Source organism: Phaenicophaeus curvirostris, chromosome 13 (genome assembly GCF_032191515.1).
Source record: "Phaenicophaeus curvirostris isolate KB17595 chromosome 13, BPBGC_Pcur_1.0, whole genome shotgun sequence".
Classification (NCBI taxonomy): Eukaryota; Metazoa; Chordata; class Aves; order Cuculiformes; family Cuculidae; genus Phaenicophaeus; species Phaenicophaeus curvirostris.
Window position 1 is genome coordinate 12,194,662 of NC_091404.1, and position 18,613 is coordinate 12,213,274.

At 54.7% G+C, this 18,613-nt stretch overlaps 4 protein-coding genes across 5 annotated transcripts; 3 read left to right on the top strand and 1 right to left on the bottom strand.

The window, feature by feature from the left end:
* Positions 1-38: 38 nt before the first annotated feature.
* TIMM8A (translocase of inner mitochondrial membrane 8A) lies at positions 39-1,754 on the top strand. Its single transcript, XM_069867485.1, has 2 exons — positions 39-238; positions 981-1,754. Exons 1-2 carry the CDS (start codon positions 116-118, stop codon positions 1,140-1,142), a joined length of 285 nt encoding a protein of 94 aa, XP_069723586.1. The 5' UTR covers positions 39-115; the 3' UTR covers positions 1,143-1,754.
* Positions 1,755-1,783: 29 nt separating this feature from the next.
* Positions 1,784-7,098, bottom strand: LOC138726071 (magnesium transporter NIPA2-like). Its single transcript, XM_069867484.1, has 5 exons — positions 6,937-7,098; positions 6,217-6,273; positions 5,417-5,507; positions 5,137-5,297; positions 1,784-3,969 (listed from the first exon to the last, which is right to left on the bottom strand). The coding sequence occupies exons 1-5, from the start codon at positions 7,073-7,075 to the stop codon at positions 3,338-3,340; spliced, it is 1,080 nt and encodes a 359-aa protein (XP_069723585.1). The 5' UTR covers positions 7,076-7,098; the 3' UTR covers positions 1,784-3,337.
* A 47-nt stretch (positions 7,099-7,145) lies between these two features.
* Positions 7,146-13,348, top strand: TAF7L (TATA-box binding protein associated factor 7 like). The gene is made up of 12 exons (XM_069867493.1): positions 7,146-7,231; positions 8,045-8,147; positions 8,673-8,751; positions 8,914-9,047; positions 9,435-9,561; positions 9,769-9,827; positions 10,804-10,876; positions 11,286-11,402; positions 11,592-11,780; positions 11,860-11,972; positions 12,263-12,322; positions 12,932-13,348. Exons 2-12 carry the CDS (start codon positions 8,082-8,084, stop codon positions 12,974-12,976), a joined length of 1,062 nt encoding a protein of 353 aa, XP_069723594.1. The 5' UTR covers positions 7,146-7,231; positions 8,045-8,081; the 3' UTR covers positions 12,977-13,348.
* Positions 13,349-13,448: 100 nt separating this feature from the next.
* On the top strand, positions 13,449-17,930 carry LOC138726076 (aryl-hydrocarbon-interacting protein-like 1). 2 transcript variants are annotated; one of them, XM_069867491.1, is made up of 7 exons: positions 13,459-13,959; positions 14,644-14,823; positions 15,032-15,220; positions 15,297-15,473; positions 15,605-15,746; positions 16,345-16,916; positions 17,064-17,930. In XM_069867491.1, exons 1-7 carry the CDS (start codon positions 13,864-13,866, stop codon positions 17,745-17,747), a joined length of 2,040 nt encoding a protein of 679 aa, XP_069723592.1. In that variant the 5' UTR covers positions 13,459-13,863; the 3' UTR covers positions 17,748-17,930. The 2 variants fall into 2 exon arrangements, with proteins under 2 accessions (XP_069723593.1, XP_069723592.1); XM_069867492.1 differs by lacking the exon at positions 14,644-14,823 and having other exon boundaries at positions 13,449-13,959.
* Positions 17,931-18,613: the final 683 nt, after the last annotated feature.

Consider the following 18,613-nt stretch of genomic DNA (forward strand, 5'->3'; position numbering starts at 1 on the left):
CGGTAGGGGGCGCGCGGGGAGGGGGGGAGAGTGGCGGGAGCGCACGCGCGGGAGGAAGGGGCGGGCGGCGCGCGCTGCACGTGAAGGTCGCAGCGATCCCGATCCCGGTACCGGGATGGATGCGCCGTCCGCCACCGGGTTAGGGGGAGCGGACCCGCAGCTCCAGCGTTTCATCGAGGTGGAGACGCAGAAGCAGCGGTTCCAGCAGCTGGTGCATCAGATGACCGAGTTGTGCTGGGTACGGGCGGGGCCCGCGCCGGTTACCGGGAGGGGTGGCATGTCCCCTTGGCCTTTGCCCACACCCGGGGGGGGGTGGGGGGGTGGAAAGGGACGCGGTGGAGCCGCCGTGGGAGGAGTCTCCATCCCGGTGAAAGCGGGGAAGGGGGCTGGATGCGCCTGAGAGCGTGGGGGAACCGGGGAGGAAGAGCCCGGTGTGGCCGGGAGCGGGGGGGAACGCAGAATCCGGTGTGTCCTAGGGAAGGGGGGGACACAGAGCCCCGTGTGCCCGAGGGAAGGAGGGGACACAGAGCCCGGTGTGTCCTAGGGAAGGGGGGGACACAGAGCCCCATGTGTCCTAAGGAACGCGGGGTCCACAGAGCCCAGTGTGTCCTAGGGCTTGGGGGGGACACAGAGCCCGGTGTGTCCTAGGGAAGGGGGGGACACAGAGCCTGGTGTGTCATAGGGCTTGGGGGGGGGCACAGAGCCCGGTGTGCCCGAGGGAATTGGGGGACACAAAGCCCCGTGTGCCCGAGGGAAGGGGGGGACACAAAGCCCCATGTGTCCTAGGGAAAAGGGGGGGATACAGAGCCCAGTGTGTCCTAGGGCTTGGTGGGGGGACAGAGCCCCGTGTGCCCAAGAGCTGGGGGGGACACAGAGCCCCGAGTGCCCGAGGGCTGGAGAAGCCCAGGACGCAGGGTGCCGGTGCATGAGGGCACCAGGCCAATGTGTCCTGGGACCACCGCGTCCCCCCCTGCCTGCAGGAGAAGTGCATGGACAAGCCGGGGCCGAAGCTGGACAGCCGGGCCGAGACGTGCTTCGTGAACTGCGTGGAGCGCTTCATCGACACCAGCCAGTTCATCCTGAACCGGCTGGAACAAACACAGAAGTCCAAGTCAGCCTTCTCAGAGAGCCTGTCCGACTGAGCGGGACCCGTGCCCCGGGGGACGCCGGCCAGCCCCCGCGAGGCCGAGCTCTCCCATGTGCCGGCTCCTGGTCACTCTGCCGTCTGAATGAGCCAGGACCAGAGCTGGGGGTTAGGATTTAATTAAATGCCAGTCTCGGGGAAGCTGCAGCCAGATGAGAGCCCAGGACAGAGGCACAGTCATTCCTCTGTGGGGTGACGTGTTGCTCCCAGCCCCGCTGCTGTCCTCGTGCCGGGACTCGGGGGCTGCCGGTGCTGTGCAGGGAGCGTTGGGAACGCTCGTGCTCAGCTGAACGGAGCGGTGGCGATGCTCTCATCTGTCCAGGGGTGCTCCTGGCACAGAGGTGAGCCCTGCCTGCAAGCGCTGCCATCAGCAGTTCTGCACAGAACGAACCCCCCATGGGCACCATTGCTGCACTTTCAGCCTTAGCTGGTGGGGCACAGTGATCATCCCAGGTGGTGCCATGGCTGGAAAATACTTCCAGTCTTCCACAGATAAATCATTCACCTGGCCAAGTGACAAATCCTCAGATTGCAGCACAATTCTGTCGATACTGACTTGCTCCGTTGATTGCTTTCCCCCGATTAATGTAATAAATATTAACTGGGTCAATTTTTAACATGAGATTTTCCTTTGTTCAGGTAAATGGCCACAGAGAATTGAAAGTCTGGCCACCTTATTACTCCTCCACCTTCCCAGTGATCTAGTTTATTGCAAAATTAGTAAAAAGCAGGCATAATTGTCCTCTGGCTAGAAGGTGTGCTCTGAATTATGATTTGTTGCCCAATTAATTTGGTCCCATGAATCAAACCTTTTCTGAGAGAGGCTACAGCCTCTTCCCCAAAGGCTTATCAACTCCTGCTCTCCTGTAAAGGAGCAGTTTATTTAGAAAGACTAAATGCAGGAAATAAATAACCACCTACTTCAGAACCTCATGTGCTTTTACCTGTGGCGATCACTGGAGGGAGGCCTATGCTGCAGCTTCTGCAGCTCTGCCCCCAGGGCGCAGAGAGGAGCTTCTTGACTGGACAAACAAGCTACTGATCTGCCCTCTGGACAGGGAGCATGGAATTCCAGCAGTGTTTACATACAGCGTGGCTCTGGGAAGCCTGGAACAAGCCCCTGGCAGTGGCTTGGAGCTCTACAAAGGAACCTGGTACAGCCGTTCCACACACGCCCATTTGCCATGGATGGTGGGACAGGGCCCCGAGTTCCTAACACGGGTGCCTTCCAGCCAGCAGCCTTCCTGCGAACAAATTCAGGAGGTGTTAGACAGAGCTGTGCAGATATAAACTCACTTAAGTGAGGACACAGCTCTCTAGTTATCCTTCAGAAACTTACCTCAATAGCTAAGGACTCTTAGGTCACCCCTGTTCCCACAGTAAGCGATTCACTCTCTGTCCCTATCTTGAATTTCTCACGAGCATCCACACGGTGCTTCCTGCCCCTGGAATCCTTCATGCCTTTCAGCGCTGGCCCAGCTCTTGGTACAAAGATAGCGCTAGCCACTTGCTAACTGAGCAAACCAGGTTTTAATAGAATACAGCGAGCAGCTGTTTCATCAGCCTGCACAGCAGACATCATGCGAAGGGGCCGGTCCCTCCGTAAGAGCCACAGCAGCACGTGGCAGCACCACTGAAGTTTCCCAGTTTGGGCTGTATTCTGTTCTTGGATGTGAGACTCTAAATAAATTCTAGCAGAGCGAGCAAAACAAGTACTTGACAGAGGGATTTTTGAATTAATATTCTGGGTATGTCACCTCTCAAGCCAGACCTCCAACTTGCCTCCACGTAGTCTCAGCACCACGTTAGGTTATTTGTAACCGTTAATTCAAATATATTTTTAAAAAAACACTGTGAGGCCCCCCGAGATGCGTGGCCTTCACCTTCAGTAAGGGTTAGCACTGGGTTAGTGCTGCAGGCCTCTGTGCAGCCACAGGCTGCGTCCTGATAAGGACAGACCAATTCTTCACGTAAATGAGTGAAGAGGCACTGGATCCCAGTAACTGGGGTGGTCCCAGGGCTCCTGCCTGCAGGTGCAGGAGGCTGCTGTCCCTGTCAATGGCAGTGACCCATCTCACACCTGGGGCAGGTAGACAGTCACTGTTCCTGCCAGTGCAGCGTACCCAGCAGCAGCTGAGGCAGCATGAGCTGCTCAGCAGTGGGAGCAGAAAGCTAAACAGTTCAGAAGCTTCCTCACACGCTTTCACCTTCCTCCCCCTCCTCCTCCTCTGTGCTCCGAGAGCCTTTGTCCTCTGAGGGCAGGAGAGGCTGGTGCTGACAGGACTGATGTCGGTCCGTGCTCCTCCACAAGCTGTGCGGGTCTGCCCTGCCCTGCAGGAAGAGGGGCAGGAGGTCAGGGGTGAAGGGCACGTCCCTGAAGGCGTGCAGGAGGAAGATGCCGGACACGATGGTAAGGAAGCCACTGATGGTGCCGATGATGTTGTTTAGCACCATGTGTTGCCACTCCTTGAAGAGGATGGCAGAGCACGTCATGACTGCTGTGGTGAAGAGCACGTAGTAAATGGGTGTGACCACAGATGTGTTGAAGATGTCCAAGGCTTTGTTCAGATAGTTGATCTGGACACTGATGCAGATCACCAGGCACACCAGGAGCACCCAACCCAGTGGTTCTTTCAGGACTGGCTTCCCAGAAAACAGTTCTTTCAGAGCAATTCCCAAGCCTTTGACGCAGGACACAGAAAGTGAGCCGATGGCGGAGCAGACCAAAACGTACACCAGGACGTTGCTCTGTCCATAACGGGGTCCAGCCACAAAGATAAGCAGAAGGGAGCTCACTAGGACACACGCAGCAAATACAATGAATCCTTGGGGAAAGTAGAATTAAAAGAGCACTATCAGAAAACAGTAGCACCAGTGACTGTTGTAAGTGAACAGCAAGTAGAGATGGAGGACAGGCAGGTAACCACCCCATCAGTCTGTCTTTTTAGCCTCCACCTGTAGGGACCAGGGCTGGGAAGCAGAGTTGGTCTCCAGGCCAAACAAAGTTGCAGAGAGAAGAGCAGCTGATCACAGCACAGTCCTACAAGTCAGCTTGCCAGGGAAAAGAGCTGCCCAGTGGGGAAGGGACAGGGCACAGCCAGGCTCTGCGGCACCGGCAGTTGTGGGGTGCTTGTTCACCAAGAACACAAGGCGGAAGCCCTGGCTGAACTCTGTGGGTTGTGGTGGGATAAAGAGGAAAGCACCACATCACACACACAGGGCCCTGCCAGAAAGGTCCTTCTAACAAGCAGCAGCATCTACCTGTTCTTCTGCTTTGCTTTGTGCTTCCTTGCTCAATATCTTATGGCACATTCTGCCGCTCAGGCTATTGCCCAAATCATATCCTTGCAACCCAATTCATCCTCTAACATAAATATTCGGACTTGGGTGTAATTCCTTGAATCGCTCATTCTCCTTTGCCTGAAGTTCCTCCTCTGCCATCCGTCAAACACACCACTGCCAGTCATCTGTGTGCAGGAACTCCCTCTCCTGCCACAGGCTGTGCCCTTTTGCTGGCAGCTGATTCCCGTGCTCTTCACTTGTTGGATCTGTACCTGACAGACAGTATAAATCCAGAACACTGGTAACTCTTAACAACCCACATTCTCATCCTTGCTTTGGCACAGACCCAGTGACTTCAGAGTGTCACTCAGGTTCCCTCTCTGTGAAGTGGGGTTCCTGTCTGCTAACACGTGCCCCCGTCTTTTGAGCTACTCAGTCAGGTGCAAATCCTCTGAGCGTGTGCATTAAGCACTGTTTGACTGTCACGAAACTTTCACATTTAAAGTGTGGAGACCGCAGGCTTTTCCCACCACAGAAGGCAGCCTGTAAGCTGTCCTGGCCACAGGGGAACGTTTCCTCCGCTGGTGTGCAGAGCAAGAAACAGCTCAGTTACCCCTTCATTTAGTCATTCCCAATTTAGCCAAACTGTATTCTGCCTTCTGCTGTCATTTCCAAGCCTGATGTTGACAGGACTCCTTTTATTTAAGTACCTGGATCTTTCAGCTTCTCTGCCATTGACTCCAGGCTGGAAACCTCTTCTTCCTGCGGAGCGTGGATAACCATCACCGTGGAGCCCAGGATACTCAGGACGCAGCCAATCTTCCCATGAACATTCAGCTGCTCATTCAGGAAGACAGAAGACAGAACTGCACTGAAAGATAGTAAAAAACCACCAAAATCAATTAGGCCAAGGGGTGGAGTATCTGAGAGAAGAGAGCAAAGCAAATAAGGGGTGGCACGTGAGGTCAGGGCGTTTCCGAGGCTGCTTACCTCACAAGGACACTTAGAGCACCCAGTGGAGTTACCAGCGTTGCAGGGGCAAAGGCATAGGCAGCAAAATTTGCTGCTTCTCCGATTCCCACTGCAAGAGAAACTCTGTCAGGTGAGCACCAAAGTAGGAGCAATTCAGCACAATACAAGTTTGAGCACATTCAGAAGAGACCCTTGGTTTCCACCTGAGCATCCTGGGTTTCTCTGAGGTGTGTCATGCAACCAGGAGAGAACAGCACCAGCAAGAATAAACAGAAGCCTGATACAGGTTCTCTTGGAAAGAGAAGGCTCGTGGTTACACATGGTGATCCTTAGAGACATGTGACTCTGCAGCTGAGCAGTAACTGCATAAAAGTATTTCCATAACGTCCTCAAAGCAGAAAGGAGTTTTCACCCATTTCACATTTCTAAGTCACTTTCTTCTCCTGGTACAGCTTTTACAGCTTTTTAAAGGGTAAGTCAAATACAATTGGTTATTAACTTTCACAAGTGTAAAATAGAACTGCTGAAATCGCTGTAGCACCAAACTGGTGATGCTGGATGTGCCATTATAACTGTATCGTCTGGGCAGGCCATTCCAGAAGCACTTAAACCAACCCAGTTTGACCCATTTAGCAGAGAAACCTGGTAACGCATGCAACTGCGGAATATTTCAGAGTTCTAATTAGATTCACAGCATCCTCAGACACACGGATAAATATCAAGCAGTCAAACAACGATCAAAATAATCGAACATGAAAACAACTGGAAGCAGTGATAGATACAGCGCATCTCGCTACAGTTCCAGAGCGGGTACTTACTGCACAGCAGACCTGCCCACCAAAGCCACTCCTGCAGGTATGCGTGACCTCCTTGCCCTAGGTGAGAAAGAAAGAGTAACAACCTCAGGTGAACATAAACAGCTCAGTATTGTCATGGTTTAGAATCATAGAATCATAGAATAACCAGGTTGGAAGAGACCCACCGGATCATCGAGTCCAACCATTCCTATCAAACACTAAACCATGTCCCTGTGCACCTCGTCCAGCCGTGCCTTAAACACCTCCAGGGAAGGCGAATCAACCACCTCCCTGGGAAGCCTGTTCCAGTGCCCATACTGGAACTGGTTTAGCTCAAACCAGACCAAGTATCCTGCCAGAACTGCCTTGGAGAAGCAAATGGGAGCAGCCTGATGTCTACATGCAAGCCTGCCTTGGGTCTGCTTGCCTTGACTCAGATATAGAATCACGGAATGGTTTGTGTTGGATGGGACCTTAAAAAGCTGTCCAATTCCAACCCCTGACACGGGCAGGGACACCTCCTGCAGACCAGGGTGCCCGAAGTCTCATCCAACCTGGCCTGGAACACCTCCCGGGACGGGGCAGCCGAGGCCAGGGCCTCGCTAGCCTCAGCGTGAAGAATTTCTTCCCGCCGTCTGATCTAGATCCTCCCGCTCCGATTAAAGCGCCTCTGCCGCCCGTGGCGACGCTGCCCCCGCTCGGCTCCGAGACCGAGCGGCCCCCGAGGCGCTCCCCTGGTACCTGCCCTGGCGCGGCCGCGGCGGCACAAGCGGAGCAGCCCCTTCTTCTTGAGGATGAAGCTGCTGCCGATGAAGGCGCTGGAGCCCAGGGCCAAGCCCAGGCCCACGTAGAACCCGCCCCGCGCGCCCCCGTCCCCCATGTTGGCGGCGCCGCTTCCGGGACGGGGCGCAGGGCCGGCTTCTGATTTCCGGCGGGGCGACTTCCGGCTAGGGCGACTTCCGGTGGGGCTACTTCCGGCAGCAGCCCGGGGCGCGGAAGGCACCGGTCCGGAGAGCCACATCCCAGCAGAAGCCCCGTGAGCATCGTCCTGCAGCACCTCCGTGCCCCTGCACTAGGACCTCTTTGGCTCCTTGCACACCCCTTTATCCCTGCGCGCCCCTCCTTGCGCTCCCCCCCTGTGCATCTCTGCACACAACCTTGCATTAACGCCCCTTCTTTTAGCACCCTCTGCCTCCGGGCACGTCCTCTTCGCGTTGAACCCCCTGGTCTCCTCGCACCTCCACCTCTGAGGCTTGCATCCCACATCCATTGCTTGCTTCTCCTTCGTGCACCTTCTTTTCAGCTGGATCCCACCTTGCCTTAGCACCCTCTCAGTTCTTTGTGCCTCTTTGCACTGTACCTCACTGCACGGGCACCTGCTCATCTCCAGGCACCCCATTTGCAGTAGCACCCGCCTTGCCTTGTTCCTTCCTGTCTCTGTGCCCCTCATTGCATCACACACAAACCATTCCCCCGTTTTGCACTGTACCCCCTCTTGTACTAGTGCCCCCAGCCCCCGTGCTCCCCCTTTCCCACTTCCAGCCCACCCCAGCACCACACTTTGCAGGGCACCCCATCTTCCACTAGCACCCTCCACCCCCTAACTTTGCATCGTCCCGGTAGGAGCCCCGTGAGCGGCAGGCAGCAGCCCCGGGAGCATCATCCTGGCAGCACCAGCCCCGGGAGCATCATCCCAGCAGCACTAGCCCTGGGAGCAGTGGGCAGGCCCTACTGGGGACTGTCCCAGCAGCAGCGCAGCCCTTGAGGCCCGCCCTGCCACCACTGTGAGTGAGAGCCTGGCCACAGGACCCTGGGCTGGGCTCTCTGTAAGAGCCTTCTCGGCCACCAGGTTGCTGCATCTCGTCCTCTGAGCTGAAGAAGAAGGGATGAGCAAGAGCAAGGATGATGCTCCGCATGAGCTGGAGAGCCAGTTTGTGCTGCGGCTGCCGCCGGTAAGAGAGCGTTCGGGCTGGTGCCCCTGAAGCGGCCGCTGGCACGGTTCGCAGGCAGCTGGTCGTAGAGCCAGCTTGAAAGAGAGCTTAGAGGATAAGGGAGGAAATTTCTGTAAGAGCAGAGCTTTAGCAAGTGCTGGGTCTGCAGTTGCTATGGCTGTTGGTGCACTTGATGCTGTTTGTTGGATGTTTAAAGCTGATCCTGGGTCCTACTGAGACCATAAGAGGGTGGTGAGGGGGCCTGTAACCTCCCCCAGCGCTGTTCTCCTCTGTCAGGGGCCTCACACCACTGGCACGGCTGTGTCGTTTTGAGGGGTGTGAAGGGCATTGGATACAGCAGAGCCATAAGTTTAATATGTGGTACTGGGAGGAGGGAGCAGTTTTTCACTGCGGTTCTTATAGTTGCTTTTCTGGATTGGGGTGGCAGGGGTGTTTAAAGCTGGGTAGGTGGGACAGAAGCCTTCGATGTTTCTTGGAGGAAGCACACCCCGTCCTGATGTAAGTCTGCCTAATTCCTATTCCCAGGAATATGCCTCCACTGTGCGGCGAGCGGTACAGTCTGGGAATGTCAACTTGAAGGACAGGCTCACCATTGAGCTACACGGTGAGTGAGAAGGATCAGGGTGTCTTAAAACTCCTCTGACTGTCCACATGGAAAGCTGTGCTACTTGCATGTGTTTTCCCATGAAATTTCTGCTGCCCAGGAAGGTATTGTTCAGTTTAGCTCTTTAGCAACAGCACTAACTTGTCCTGTGGCTTTCCGCAGCGGATGGACGCCATGGGATTGTCCGTGTAGACAGAGTGCCGCTGGCAGCCAAGCTGGTGGATCTGCCCTGCATCATCGAGAGCTTAAAAACCATTGACAAGAAAACCTTCTATAAGACAGCCGATATTTGCCAGGTATAGGCTGTCCTTGCCTGCTCCAACAGCTCAATTCCTTGCTTCCCTCTCCAGGAAAACCCTGGTGCACTTTGGCAGCTGGACACCTAGTATAATGTAGCCAATTTTGGTACTCTGACAACATCACAGTCTAAATTTCCCCACTCTGCTCAATGTGCAGAAATCCCATTTCTGAAGCATGAAATGTTATGTCCTTGCTACATATCTACTTGCTGCTGTGAGTAGATATAAAGTGAGCTGGGTGTGAAATGTTGTATTGCTCATGCCCCGTGCCCTTCAACTCACCACAGTTGGTGGACAGTCACTGGTTTTATTCCAGAAAACCTTTCACATCCTTTTGTCCTTGCATTCTGATAAGCATCCTTTTTGTTTGTGTGGGGATTACAGATGCTTGTTTGCACTGTGGATGGTGATCTCTATCCCCCTTTGGAAGAGCAAACTGTGAGCACTGACCCCAAGGCAAACAAGAAGAAGGACAAGGACAGAGAGAAGAAATTCATCTGGAACCATGGCAGTGAGTAGTGGCTGTGCCAACCCCCCTCATCACACCACCCAGTGTCCCCACAGCTGTGCAGGACACTCACCGCTGCCGTGTGCCGGCTGCGCTGCTGCTCTGTTTTCAGCACTCTCTCTATTCCTGAAGGGATCTTCTTGCTTTTGGCACACAGCTCTCCCTTTAGGCCATCTGCCTGATATGTGCAATCTGTTTCCTCTGTCACAGTCACTCTTCCTCTGAAAAACGTACGGAAGAGACGATTCCGGAAGACAGCTAAGAAGAAGGTGAGTTGCTTCTCACACAGATGCAGATGCAATAACCAAGACATAGAAAGGCAGAGATGTTAGTGCCGTAATTGTTTATTAGTCCAGAAGACATTGCTTCACATGTATCCTTGCCTGAGATGACGGTGAAAGGAGAGTAGTAGATTTAAACACTTTGGGTGCTTCCTCCCTGTTTTCTGAAATGCTCCTGAGGGGAAAATCCTCTGTGTAGAGAACTGCTGGACTTTACTCCCACAGCTGCCTTGGCATAGCACATCTCTTCCGCTCCTTGAGAAAGAAGGAAGACTAGCGTGCAGCTTCACTCACTCCTGCTTTCTCAGCTGAAATCTTCTCTCTATGCATGGCCCGTTCACTTTCCAACAGGCAACACTACAAATAGAATAACTGTTGTGTTGGCTGGGGGAGTGACAACAGATGGATCTCAGAAGCTGTCGTTGTGCAGGTGCACAGGCCGGGCAAGGTGTCGGGGAGATGCAGCACCATGAGGCTGGGAAGACTTGTTCTTCTCTGCTTTGCAGTTTCTGAGAACAGGACGGAGTGTTATTTCGCTTGAGATTTGGGAAACAAATTACTTGAGACATCCTTGCAGCCCACGTGAGAGATCTGATGTCACTGCATTAAGATTCTTGGCTAGTTTAAAAATGAAAAACCTTCCTTTGAATGAAGTGGGAAGGAGTTGACCGTCCATCAGGGAGCAGCACCTGAAGGACTGTCTGCATACACGTGGAAAGTCTTATTTTCTAAGTAGTATAAGTAGAAAATCGAGAGTATACACCTCACCAAGGACGTCCATACAAAGATGTTTGATTGCTTTCTGGAGGTGCTTAAGTTAGTTTTAGGATGAGCAGACAGTATCAGAGAAGAAAGGCTTGAAATAGAGCTCTGTCCAGAAGTGGAAGTTTGGAGTTGACCAGAATCAGCAGCCTGCACTAGGCATTTAGCAGTGTCTCTGTTCTCTTTCCTTTCTCTGGCCCAGTATATAGAGTCTCCTGATGTGGAAAAAGAGGTGAAGCGTCTCCTGAGCACAGATGCTGAAGCTGTCAGTGTCCGTATCCTTTTAGGAGAATAAAAGCTCGGGTGGGGACAGGACACTGTGTGTGATCTGGGGGTTGTGGAATGGAGAGACAAGTTCAGCCTCATGTGAGTGTGAGAGACTGAAAGATAAGCACACACAAGGCACTGAAGTTTTGGAGCTTCATCTTTGTCTTGTTCAAAGCACATTGTTTCTTCATGGTGACCTTTCTTTGCAGACTGTACTATTGTACTGAGCAGGAACTTGAGGAACAGCAGAGAAGAAGGCATTAAAAAAGGATTCTGGGGGTTTTCATCCTGCATATCGATAGCTGTAAGGCCAGACTTGTTGGAGGGGCAGTGATCTGCAGTTTTTAGCATTCTTTCATTGTACTGAGTCTTTCATGTTCTTTTTTTTTTCCTTGACTCATCTGTTCCTGCATTCAGGCTGGGAAGTCATTGCTGAAGATGAAACAAAGGAAGCAGACAACCATGGTTCACTCACCAGCCTGGACATCTCCTCCCCAGGGATGTCGGGACATAAGCAGGGCCACGGCTCCTCAGGTGCAGTGGGGAAGGCTGTTGTTTTATTTCTAGCCACTAAATAATCTGATGGGTGGAGGGTTAAGCCCTAACCAGAGCGAAGGACAGAGAATGTTGAGACAGGCACCCTGCACTGATGTGGTCCCTGGCAGGGAAAGGGTACTGGGAGGTCACAGCTGATTTTTCCCTTTTGCTTTTGCACCCACCTAGAACATGATGAACTGCGGGAGATATTTAATGACATCAGCAGCAGCAGTGAAGATGAAGATGAGAGGGATCATCATGACGACGAAGACCTGAACATCATGGATACTGAGGAGGACTTGGAGAGGCAGCTGCAGGACAAGCTGAATGAGTCTGATGGGCAGCAACAGGAGAACGAGGGGTCCAACCAGATAGGTGAGGAGGTGGAGAGCCAGATAGGCTGTGCTGCCCAGCTCTGCTGCTGCTCTGGGTCTGAACTCACTCTCTCTTCTAGTCATGGGGATCCAGAAACAGATTGACAATCTGAAAAGTAAACTCCAGGAGACCCAGGATAGGAGGAAGCGCCAGGAAGATCTCATTATGAAAGTGGAGAACCTGGCCCTCAAGGTGAGAGCTCTTCTGGGGTCTGTTCAAGTCTTCGACTTAGCACTGGCTTGCCGTTGGGTCCAGCAGACTGAATCAGCTGCTGCCCTGGAAATTCCAGGGGCCCTTGCCTTCTGGCTTAAAAATAATTGTGGTGGACCATAAACATTTCTGTGTGGAGGCAAAGCAATCCATGAAACTGCAGAAGACGAGGGGCCTGGTTGTCAGTGCAGCTTGGTGCTTGCATGTTGTGCCAGCACCCATTCTGTTGAGAACACATTGATAACTGTGATCTGGCGTGTTTGTCTCTGCAGACCCGTCTCCAGGCTGTGCTGGATGAGTTCAAGCAGCAGGAGGAGCGAGAGAAGCAGCAGGTGAGGGAACTCGCACTGTGGAGCAGGAAGGAATGGGACACAACACGGTTCTACGTTTGGTCTCTGACAGAGTTTCCCGAGTGTTATACCACACCACCTACTTTAAACACTGGTGTTACAGGTCAGGCATGGCTATACCTCTTCTGTACTTGCACGGAGCTTCCTAAGGCACAAAGGGGTACAGGAAATAAGGCTGATTGCAGCCTTCTTTCTGGAGGAGCAGTGAGCTGAAGCACGTCTAGTTGGCAGTCCAGGGCTGCTAGGGTTGCTGCCTGGGGTAAAACATGACACACAAACCCACTAGCACCCATGTACAAGAAAGGCAGTAGCTGTAGGGTCTTGGTGGGTCCCCGCCTGGGCAGCTGTGCTGCGTTTCAGCCAGGTGCCAAGGCAGGAGGTTCCCACTCGCAGGTTCCTCTTGCACGGCTTCATCTTGAGGGCAGTGCTGAGTTCTGCCCCAGAAGGTTTGCAGGCACAGCTCCCTGCGATGTACAAGCTAAACAGCCACCAGCATAGGTGGAAGGTCTGCAGAAACATGGAAATGCTTGGGTTGGAGCTGCCAGGAGTCCCAGCTATGCTTTACTGTAACATTTTACTCCCTTTTCCCAGATGACGTCCCTGCAGGAACAGCTGGAGTCCCTCATGGAGAAGTGAGGAGCAGGCCTGGGTCTTTGTACCTTTGCAGAGCTGGAATTGTTCATCAGTGGTGCTGAAGTCTTTGGTCCAGTGACGCCTCTGCTGCAAGGTGTGCTGCTGGCTCTGTGTCCAGAGCTGCTGTCATGTGCCTTGTGCTGGACTTAGATCAGTGAAGCTAAAGAAGTGGACTATGCCCGTGAAAGCAGCCAAAACACTGGTTTGACTGTAAATATTCAGCACCATTCTCCTGAGGGGTTTAGTTCTCCTTGGGACAATGCGGTGCAGCTTTCTGCATCTTATTAAGTCTGGGGCTTGGTGGGCTGTGGCTCATTCTTGTGTTTGGAGAATGTTCGTGTCTGCAAATCAGACTCAATAAAGTACCGGTTCCAACCCTGGTCTGTTCCCCTGGTCTCTGGAGCACAGGCTGTTGCCAGCTCGTGCCTGACCGCACACAGCCCCTGGCAGGTGCTCGCAGCAGCCTTGCTGGGCTGCTTGTGTGCCTGGGTCAAAGGGAACCCTGTGACCTGTCACTCTGTGGTAGGAACGAGGCCCTCCTGATCAGGGAGTTTCTTTAATTCCTCACGGACTGGGCAGGCAAATCCCAGATTAACCTGACAGGGTGGGAAGAGGATTAGAAAGGCAGTTCCAGAGCACAGCGGAGGGTAAGGGTGTGCCACGGCAGGACGCCCCTTTCGCAATCTGAAGGAGGGGAAGGGGAGAAGGCTTCCAAGCTCTGCCCCCAGCACAGGAAGCAAAAGGCCAGTGGCAGCCCTGGGACATGACATGCGTGTCCAGATAGCCAAGAAAGGGAGATACCCTGAGGAAGACTCGGTGCTAAGAAAGAGCCGCAGTACACCTGTGTGCATGTGCCTGTGACCTGCTCTTGGGGGCCAGCAGGAGCAGGCATGGAGGAAACCTACCTGCTGAACGTGGAAGGGGTCAGAAAGAAGATTCTGCATGGAGGCCAAGGGGAGCTGCCGAAGTTTCAGGATGGGAGCAAGGTAAGATGTCATCTTGGTTGTTACCCCAAAGACCTAGGAGAGGGAAGTGGGTCTGAAGCTGCCATCCCCTGCTCATCACAGATTCGCTGCTCACAAGCCAAGCTCCGGGTCTTTGGTGTGGGGAGATCCTATCTCCAGGAGACCTCTTGCAAGGCAGGTGCAGGAAGGGCTGTTTTGGGCACAGGTAGCCATGTTGCCCACTGCCTTCACCTTTTATTGATGCTATTATCCACCTCCTTTGTCTGCCCTGGGGCCATCAGAGCTCAGCAGCCATGATGCGATGCTGAAAATCTGCTTTTCCTTACACATGTCGAATAGGAGTGAGTGGTGCCAACAGTGAGCTCTTGTGGGTTTCTGAGATCCCCAGCCTGTGGGTACAGGCAGATCAAAGTGTGTTCTGCCAGGTCCTGGGGCCCCTGTGGGGGCACTCTGCACTGGGCTAGAAAGGGGGATCCAAAGACTGCAGCGAGATGTAGCACCGATGGGCATTAAGACACTCCACCATCTGCTTGCTGTCTAGGAGGCAGGATCTCCTGCTGTAGATGGAAAGCTGCCAATCAAACCAGCACTTCTTTGGGAGGAGTCTGGGCCCCATGTCCTGGCCCTGTGGCAGAAAGATTCAGGGCTGGAGGGCTCTCAGTGTGGTGCCTGCCCTGATTCAACACTGAGTTTTCTCCGGGGCAGATCACCTTCCACTTCCAAACGCTGAAGGATGACTTTGAGCGGACAGTGATCGACGACAGCCGGGAAGCTGGGATCCCCATGGAGATCATTGTGGGCAAGATGTTCAAGCTGGAGATCTGGGAGACGCTGCTCAGCTCCATGAGAGCCGGGGAGGTGGCTGAGTTCTGGTGTGATGCCATTGTGAGTGAAGTGCCTGTGGGCGCCCACTCCCCTTCTTCCTGCAGAGCCACAGCACAGGACCACGCGTCCCAGAGATGCTCCAGCCTTGCCTGGTGCAAGCCCAGGGGGTACAGGTGTCACTGAGCCATGGCACCAGGGGCCCATCCCCAGAGAAAGGGGGTGCCGGGTAGCCCCGTGAGGCTGAGTGGGGTGCTCCCTCTCCTTGCAGCATACGGGCATGTACGCCCTGGTCTCCAGAGGAATGCGGAGGATCGCCGAGGGCCGGGACCCCCTGGAAGGGCAGAAGCATCGCTGTGGCATGGGCAACATGTTTGACTACCACAGCACAGGCTACGATGACCTGGATGAGCTGCAGCGCACGCCACAGCCCCTCATCTTCATCATGGAGTTGTTCCGGGTAAGGGGGATGGTGGGAGTGGCTGCCAGCACAGGAATGGCTGAGGTGGACAGCTCAGCTCCTACTGTTCATGCAGGTGGAGGAGCCCTCAGCCTACAAGCGTGACACCTGGGCCATGAGCAAGGAGGAGAAGCTGGCAGCGGTGCCCGTCCTGCACAGCGAGGGCAACCGTCTCGTCCTCCGCAGGGAGTTTGCACAGGCAGCGGCAAAGTACCAGGAGGCTGTCATCTGCCTGAGGAACCTCCAGGCCAAGGTGAGCAGGATCTCGCCACCTCCTGTCATCCCTGCCTGGGTTTCCTCAGCAGAGCAGTCCCATGTGGGCCCTGGGGGCCCAGGAGGGGACGGCCACGGTTGTGAACATCCCATTGTGGCTCCTCGGGGCAGGAGAAACCTTGGGAGGACGGCTGGCTGAAGCTGGAGAGCCTGGTCACACCCCTGGTGCTCAACTACTGCCAGTGCCAGCTGGAGCTGGGCGAGTACTACGAGGTGCTGGAGCACACGACAGAGCTCCTCCAGAAACACAACGGTACCCGTACCCTGCATCCCCACCACCACCCCGGGGCCTCTGTCCTCTCAATCTCCCATCTATGGCAACACTCATCCCCTGTCCCTCTGCGTATATCAGCTGGATCCCCACATCCACTGCAGAACCCATGTCTTAGCTCACCCTGTCCACGACAGTGCCCACATCCCTGGTTTCTCCTGTACCCTGTGTCCTCTAGGATCCCATGCCCTTGATGTTGTCCCACATCATCCCGATTCCCCCTCTGCCCAGCACAGAATCATAGAATAACCAGGTTGGAAGAGACCCACTGGATCATCGAGTCCAACCATCCCTATCAAATACTAAACCATGTCCCTCAGCGCCTCATCCACCTGTCCCTTAAACACCTCCATGCGTGATTCCCATTGTCCACGATGACCCCATGTGCCCACGGCGGCCCATGCATGGCCCCCCGTTTCCCTGACTATGATAGTATCCTCACAAAGTGTGTCCATCTCGTGTTCCCCTGACTATAATCGTACCTGTGCTCGGTGGCCCCTGGATTCCCAAGGTCTCCAGCTGCCGTGGCTGGTGGCCCTGAGCTGCAGGACCCCCATCAGGCGCTCTCCTCTCCCGGCAGACAACGCCAAAGCCTATTTCAAGCGGGCAAAAGCCCACGCTGCTGTCTGGAACGAGCGGGAGGCACGGGAGGACTTCATGCGGGTGGCTCACCTTGACCCCTCCATGGCAGCTGCTGTGAAGAAGGAGCTGAAGCAGCTCGGGGAGAGGATGAGGAAGAAGCACGTGGAGGATCGGAAGCGCTACCAGGGGCTCTTCCAGCCAGCCTGGGGTCCACGGGCCAGTGGGGGACAGGAGAGCGGGGAGGTGGGGGACAGGGCAGCGCTGAAGGAAAAAGTACCCCAGGGTGAGGCTGGGGTCCCGGAGAGCCCTGGGCAGGGGGCAGGACAACCAGGGGCTGACAAAGGGCCCTCGGGGGCCAGGTGTGAAGGGGCAGGACTAGGAGGAGATGATGCAGCACCAGGAGGAGATGCAGCCCAGTGGCAGCCTGCTGGGAAGGAGGTGGAAGTGAGGGATGGGACAGAACTCCGGGAAGAAGCAAGCCTGGGAAACTATAGGGCAGAACCAGAGATTGGGGGAGCAGAGAGAGGCTTAGAGGAGGAAGACGAGAAAAAGGAGAAGGTAGAGGAGGAGGTAGAGGAGGAAGATGAGAAAAAGGAGAAGGTAGAGGAGGAATATGAGAAAAAGGAGAAGGAAGAGAAGGAAGAGGAGGAGAAGGTAGAGGAGGAAGTAGAGGAGGAAGATGAGAAAAAGGAGAAGGAAGAGAAGGAAGAGGAGGAGAAGGTAGAGGAGGAAGATGAGAAAAAGGAGAAGGAAGAGGAGGAAGAGGAGGAGGAGGTGGAGAAAGAAAAGGAAGAGAAAGAGGAGATATATGAGAAAAAGGAGAAGGAAGAGGAGGAGGAAAAGGAAGAGGAGCAGGAGAAGAAAGAGGAGAAGGAGAAAAAGAGCCTAGCAGCAGAGGCAGAAAAGCTGGCCGTAGGGCAATGTGGGGCAGCAGCAGGGACAGAAGGCGTAGGGCTTGGTCAGTGTCTGGAGCAGGGAGCTGGTGGGGCAGAGGGAGCTGGCAGAGGGACCATAGCTAGGGCTGACCCAGACAGAGCCCCAGAGCTGGAGCACGAAACACCCAGAGAGGTATTGGAAGAGGGGACTCATGAGGACCAGCAAGCAGGCAGCAGCCGAGGAGCTGCTGAGGAGGGCAACGTGAACCCAGACAGATTCACCTCTTGGTCAGTGCTTCAGGCTGGGCACTTGGAGCCAAATGAGGAGCTGGGCAGAGATGCAGAAGCACCTCCCTGCCCCATAGCAGTCAGGGAAGGGGCTGATGCCCCCCCAGGGCAGTACAGTGAGAGCAGAGAGCTCGGGGCCACCACCTTAGGGCATGGCCAGTTATCCCTGGATGCTGGAAAGGCTGGTGAACCACTGACGAGGAGGCACAGCAAAAGCAATGGGGCTGCTGCACCCTGAGAGCAAGCCCCAGGGTTAGGGACTGGCCCTGAAGTGGTGCAAGAACGATGCTGTCCTCATCCTGCTGAAGCTGGGACCACCAGCCCCACTTTGCAGCAGCATCTGCTGCCTCCCTGCTCCAACACCTTTCAGCTGGTCCCCACTGAGCTTTGCTGGCTGAAAAATAAAAGCTCTTCCCTGGCACCGTGTGCTGGATTTGCTCTTGGATGTGACTGGTTTCCCTCCTGCCTTGGTCTGGAGCCTCTCCAGCACGGAGACATTTTGCTTTACCCTTGTGGGATGGGTTCTAAAGGATACATTCCATCTGCATTTGAGCTCCTGAATCTTGTGTGAGACCTCTTGTAGCAGCACTGTTGAGAGCAGGTCCAACCCTACAAGCATCCATCCTGGGAAGGCTTCAGAGCCAGCCAGGGCTGGGCTGCACTTTATGTGGCGGGGGGGGCTGAGACCAGTCCTCAGCTGAGCCCCTCACTGTGCGCAGGGACTCAGGGAACACGAGTCAGAATCATCCGGACACCGCTGGGCACTGGAGATCTAATGGGGCTCCAAGGAGAAAGCACACAGGGAGAGAATCGCTTGCCCAGCATCCCACAGCTCCCTGCATCCTTCCTGGGGCTGAAAGCAGAAATTCCCAGATGAGGGAGAGGGAGTGACCCCACACAGCTTCCATCCCAGCCCTCAGGCTGCCACATGTCCCTGATCAGACCTTACTGCAAAAAGAGGACAAAGGAGGAGGGGGGTCAGGAGATTGACCCACGCCTGGGGAGCCCAGGACTCTGCCCACAGCTTCTCTGCCTCTAGTGATGTGGGCAGCCAGCCTGGCACAGAGCTGGGATCTACCCTGACTCAGCTGAGGTGCGTGGATA

Coding starts and splice junctions, on each gene's coding strand:
- LOC138726076 (XM_069867491.1), top strand. CDS start 13,864: ATGGAGGAAACCTACCTGCTGAACGTGGAAGGGGTCAGAAAGAAGATT. Junction 13,960..14,643: donor AGTTTCAGGATGGGAGCAAG/GTAAGATGTCAT, acceptor TCTCCGGGGCAG/ATCACCTTCCACTTCCAAAC. Junction 15,747..16,344: donor GCTCCTCCAGAAACACAACG/GTACCCGTACCC, acceptor CTCTCCCGGCAG/ACAACGCCAAAGCCTATTTC.
- TIMM8A (XM_069867485.1), top strand. CDS start 116: ATGGATGCGCCGTCCGCCACCGGGTTAGGGGGAGCGGACCCGCAGCTC. Junction 239..980: donor AGATGACCGAGTTGTGCTGG/GTACGGGCGGGG, acceptor CCCTGCCTGCAG/GAGAAGTGCATGGACAAGCC.
- TAF7L (XM_069867493.1), top strand. CDS start 8,082: ATGAGCAAGAGCAAGGATGATGCTCCGCATGAGCTGGAGAGCCAGTTT. Junction 9,048..9,434: donor AGACAGCCGATATTTGCCAG/GTATAGGCTGTC, acceptor TGGGGATTACAG/ATGCTTGTTTGCACTGTGGA. Junction 10,877..11,285: donor TGCTGAAGCTGTCAGTGTCC/GTATCCTTTTAG, acceptor TCCTGCATTCAG/GCTGGGAAGTCATTGCTGAA.
- LOC138726071 (XM_069867484.1), bottom strand. CDS start 7,075: ATGGGGGACGGGGGCGCGCGGGGCGGGTTCTACGTGGGCCTGGGCTTG. Junction 6,274..6,936: donor CCGCGGCCGCGCCAGGGCAG/GTACCAGGGGAG, acceptor TTTCTCACCTAG/GGCAAGGAGGTCACGCATAC. Junction 5,298..5,416: donor GCTCTAAGTGTCCTTGTGAG/GTAAGCAGCCTC, acceptor ACTATCTTTCAG/TGCAGTTCTGTCTTCTGTCT.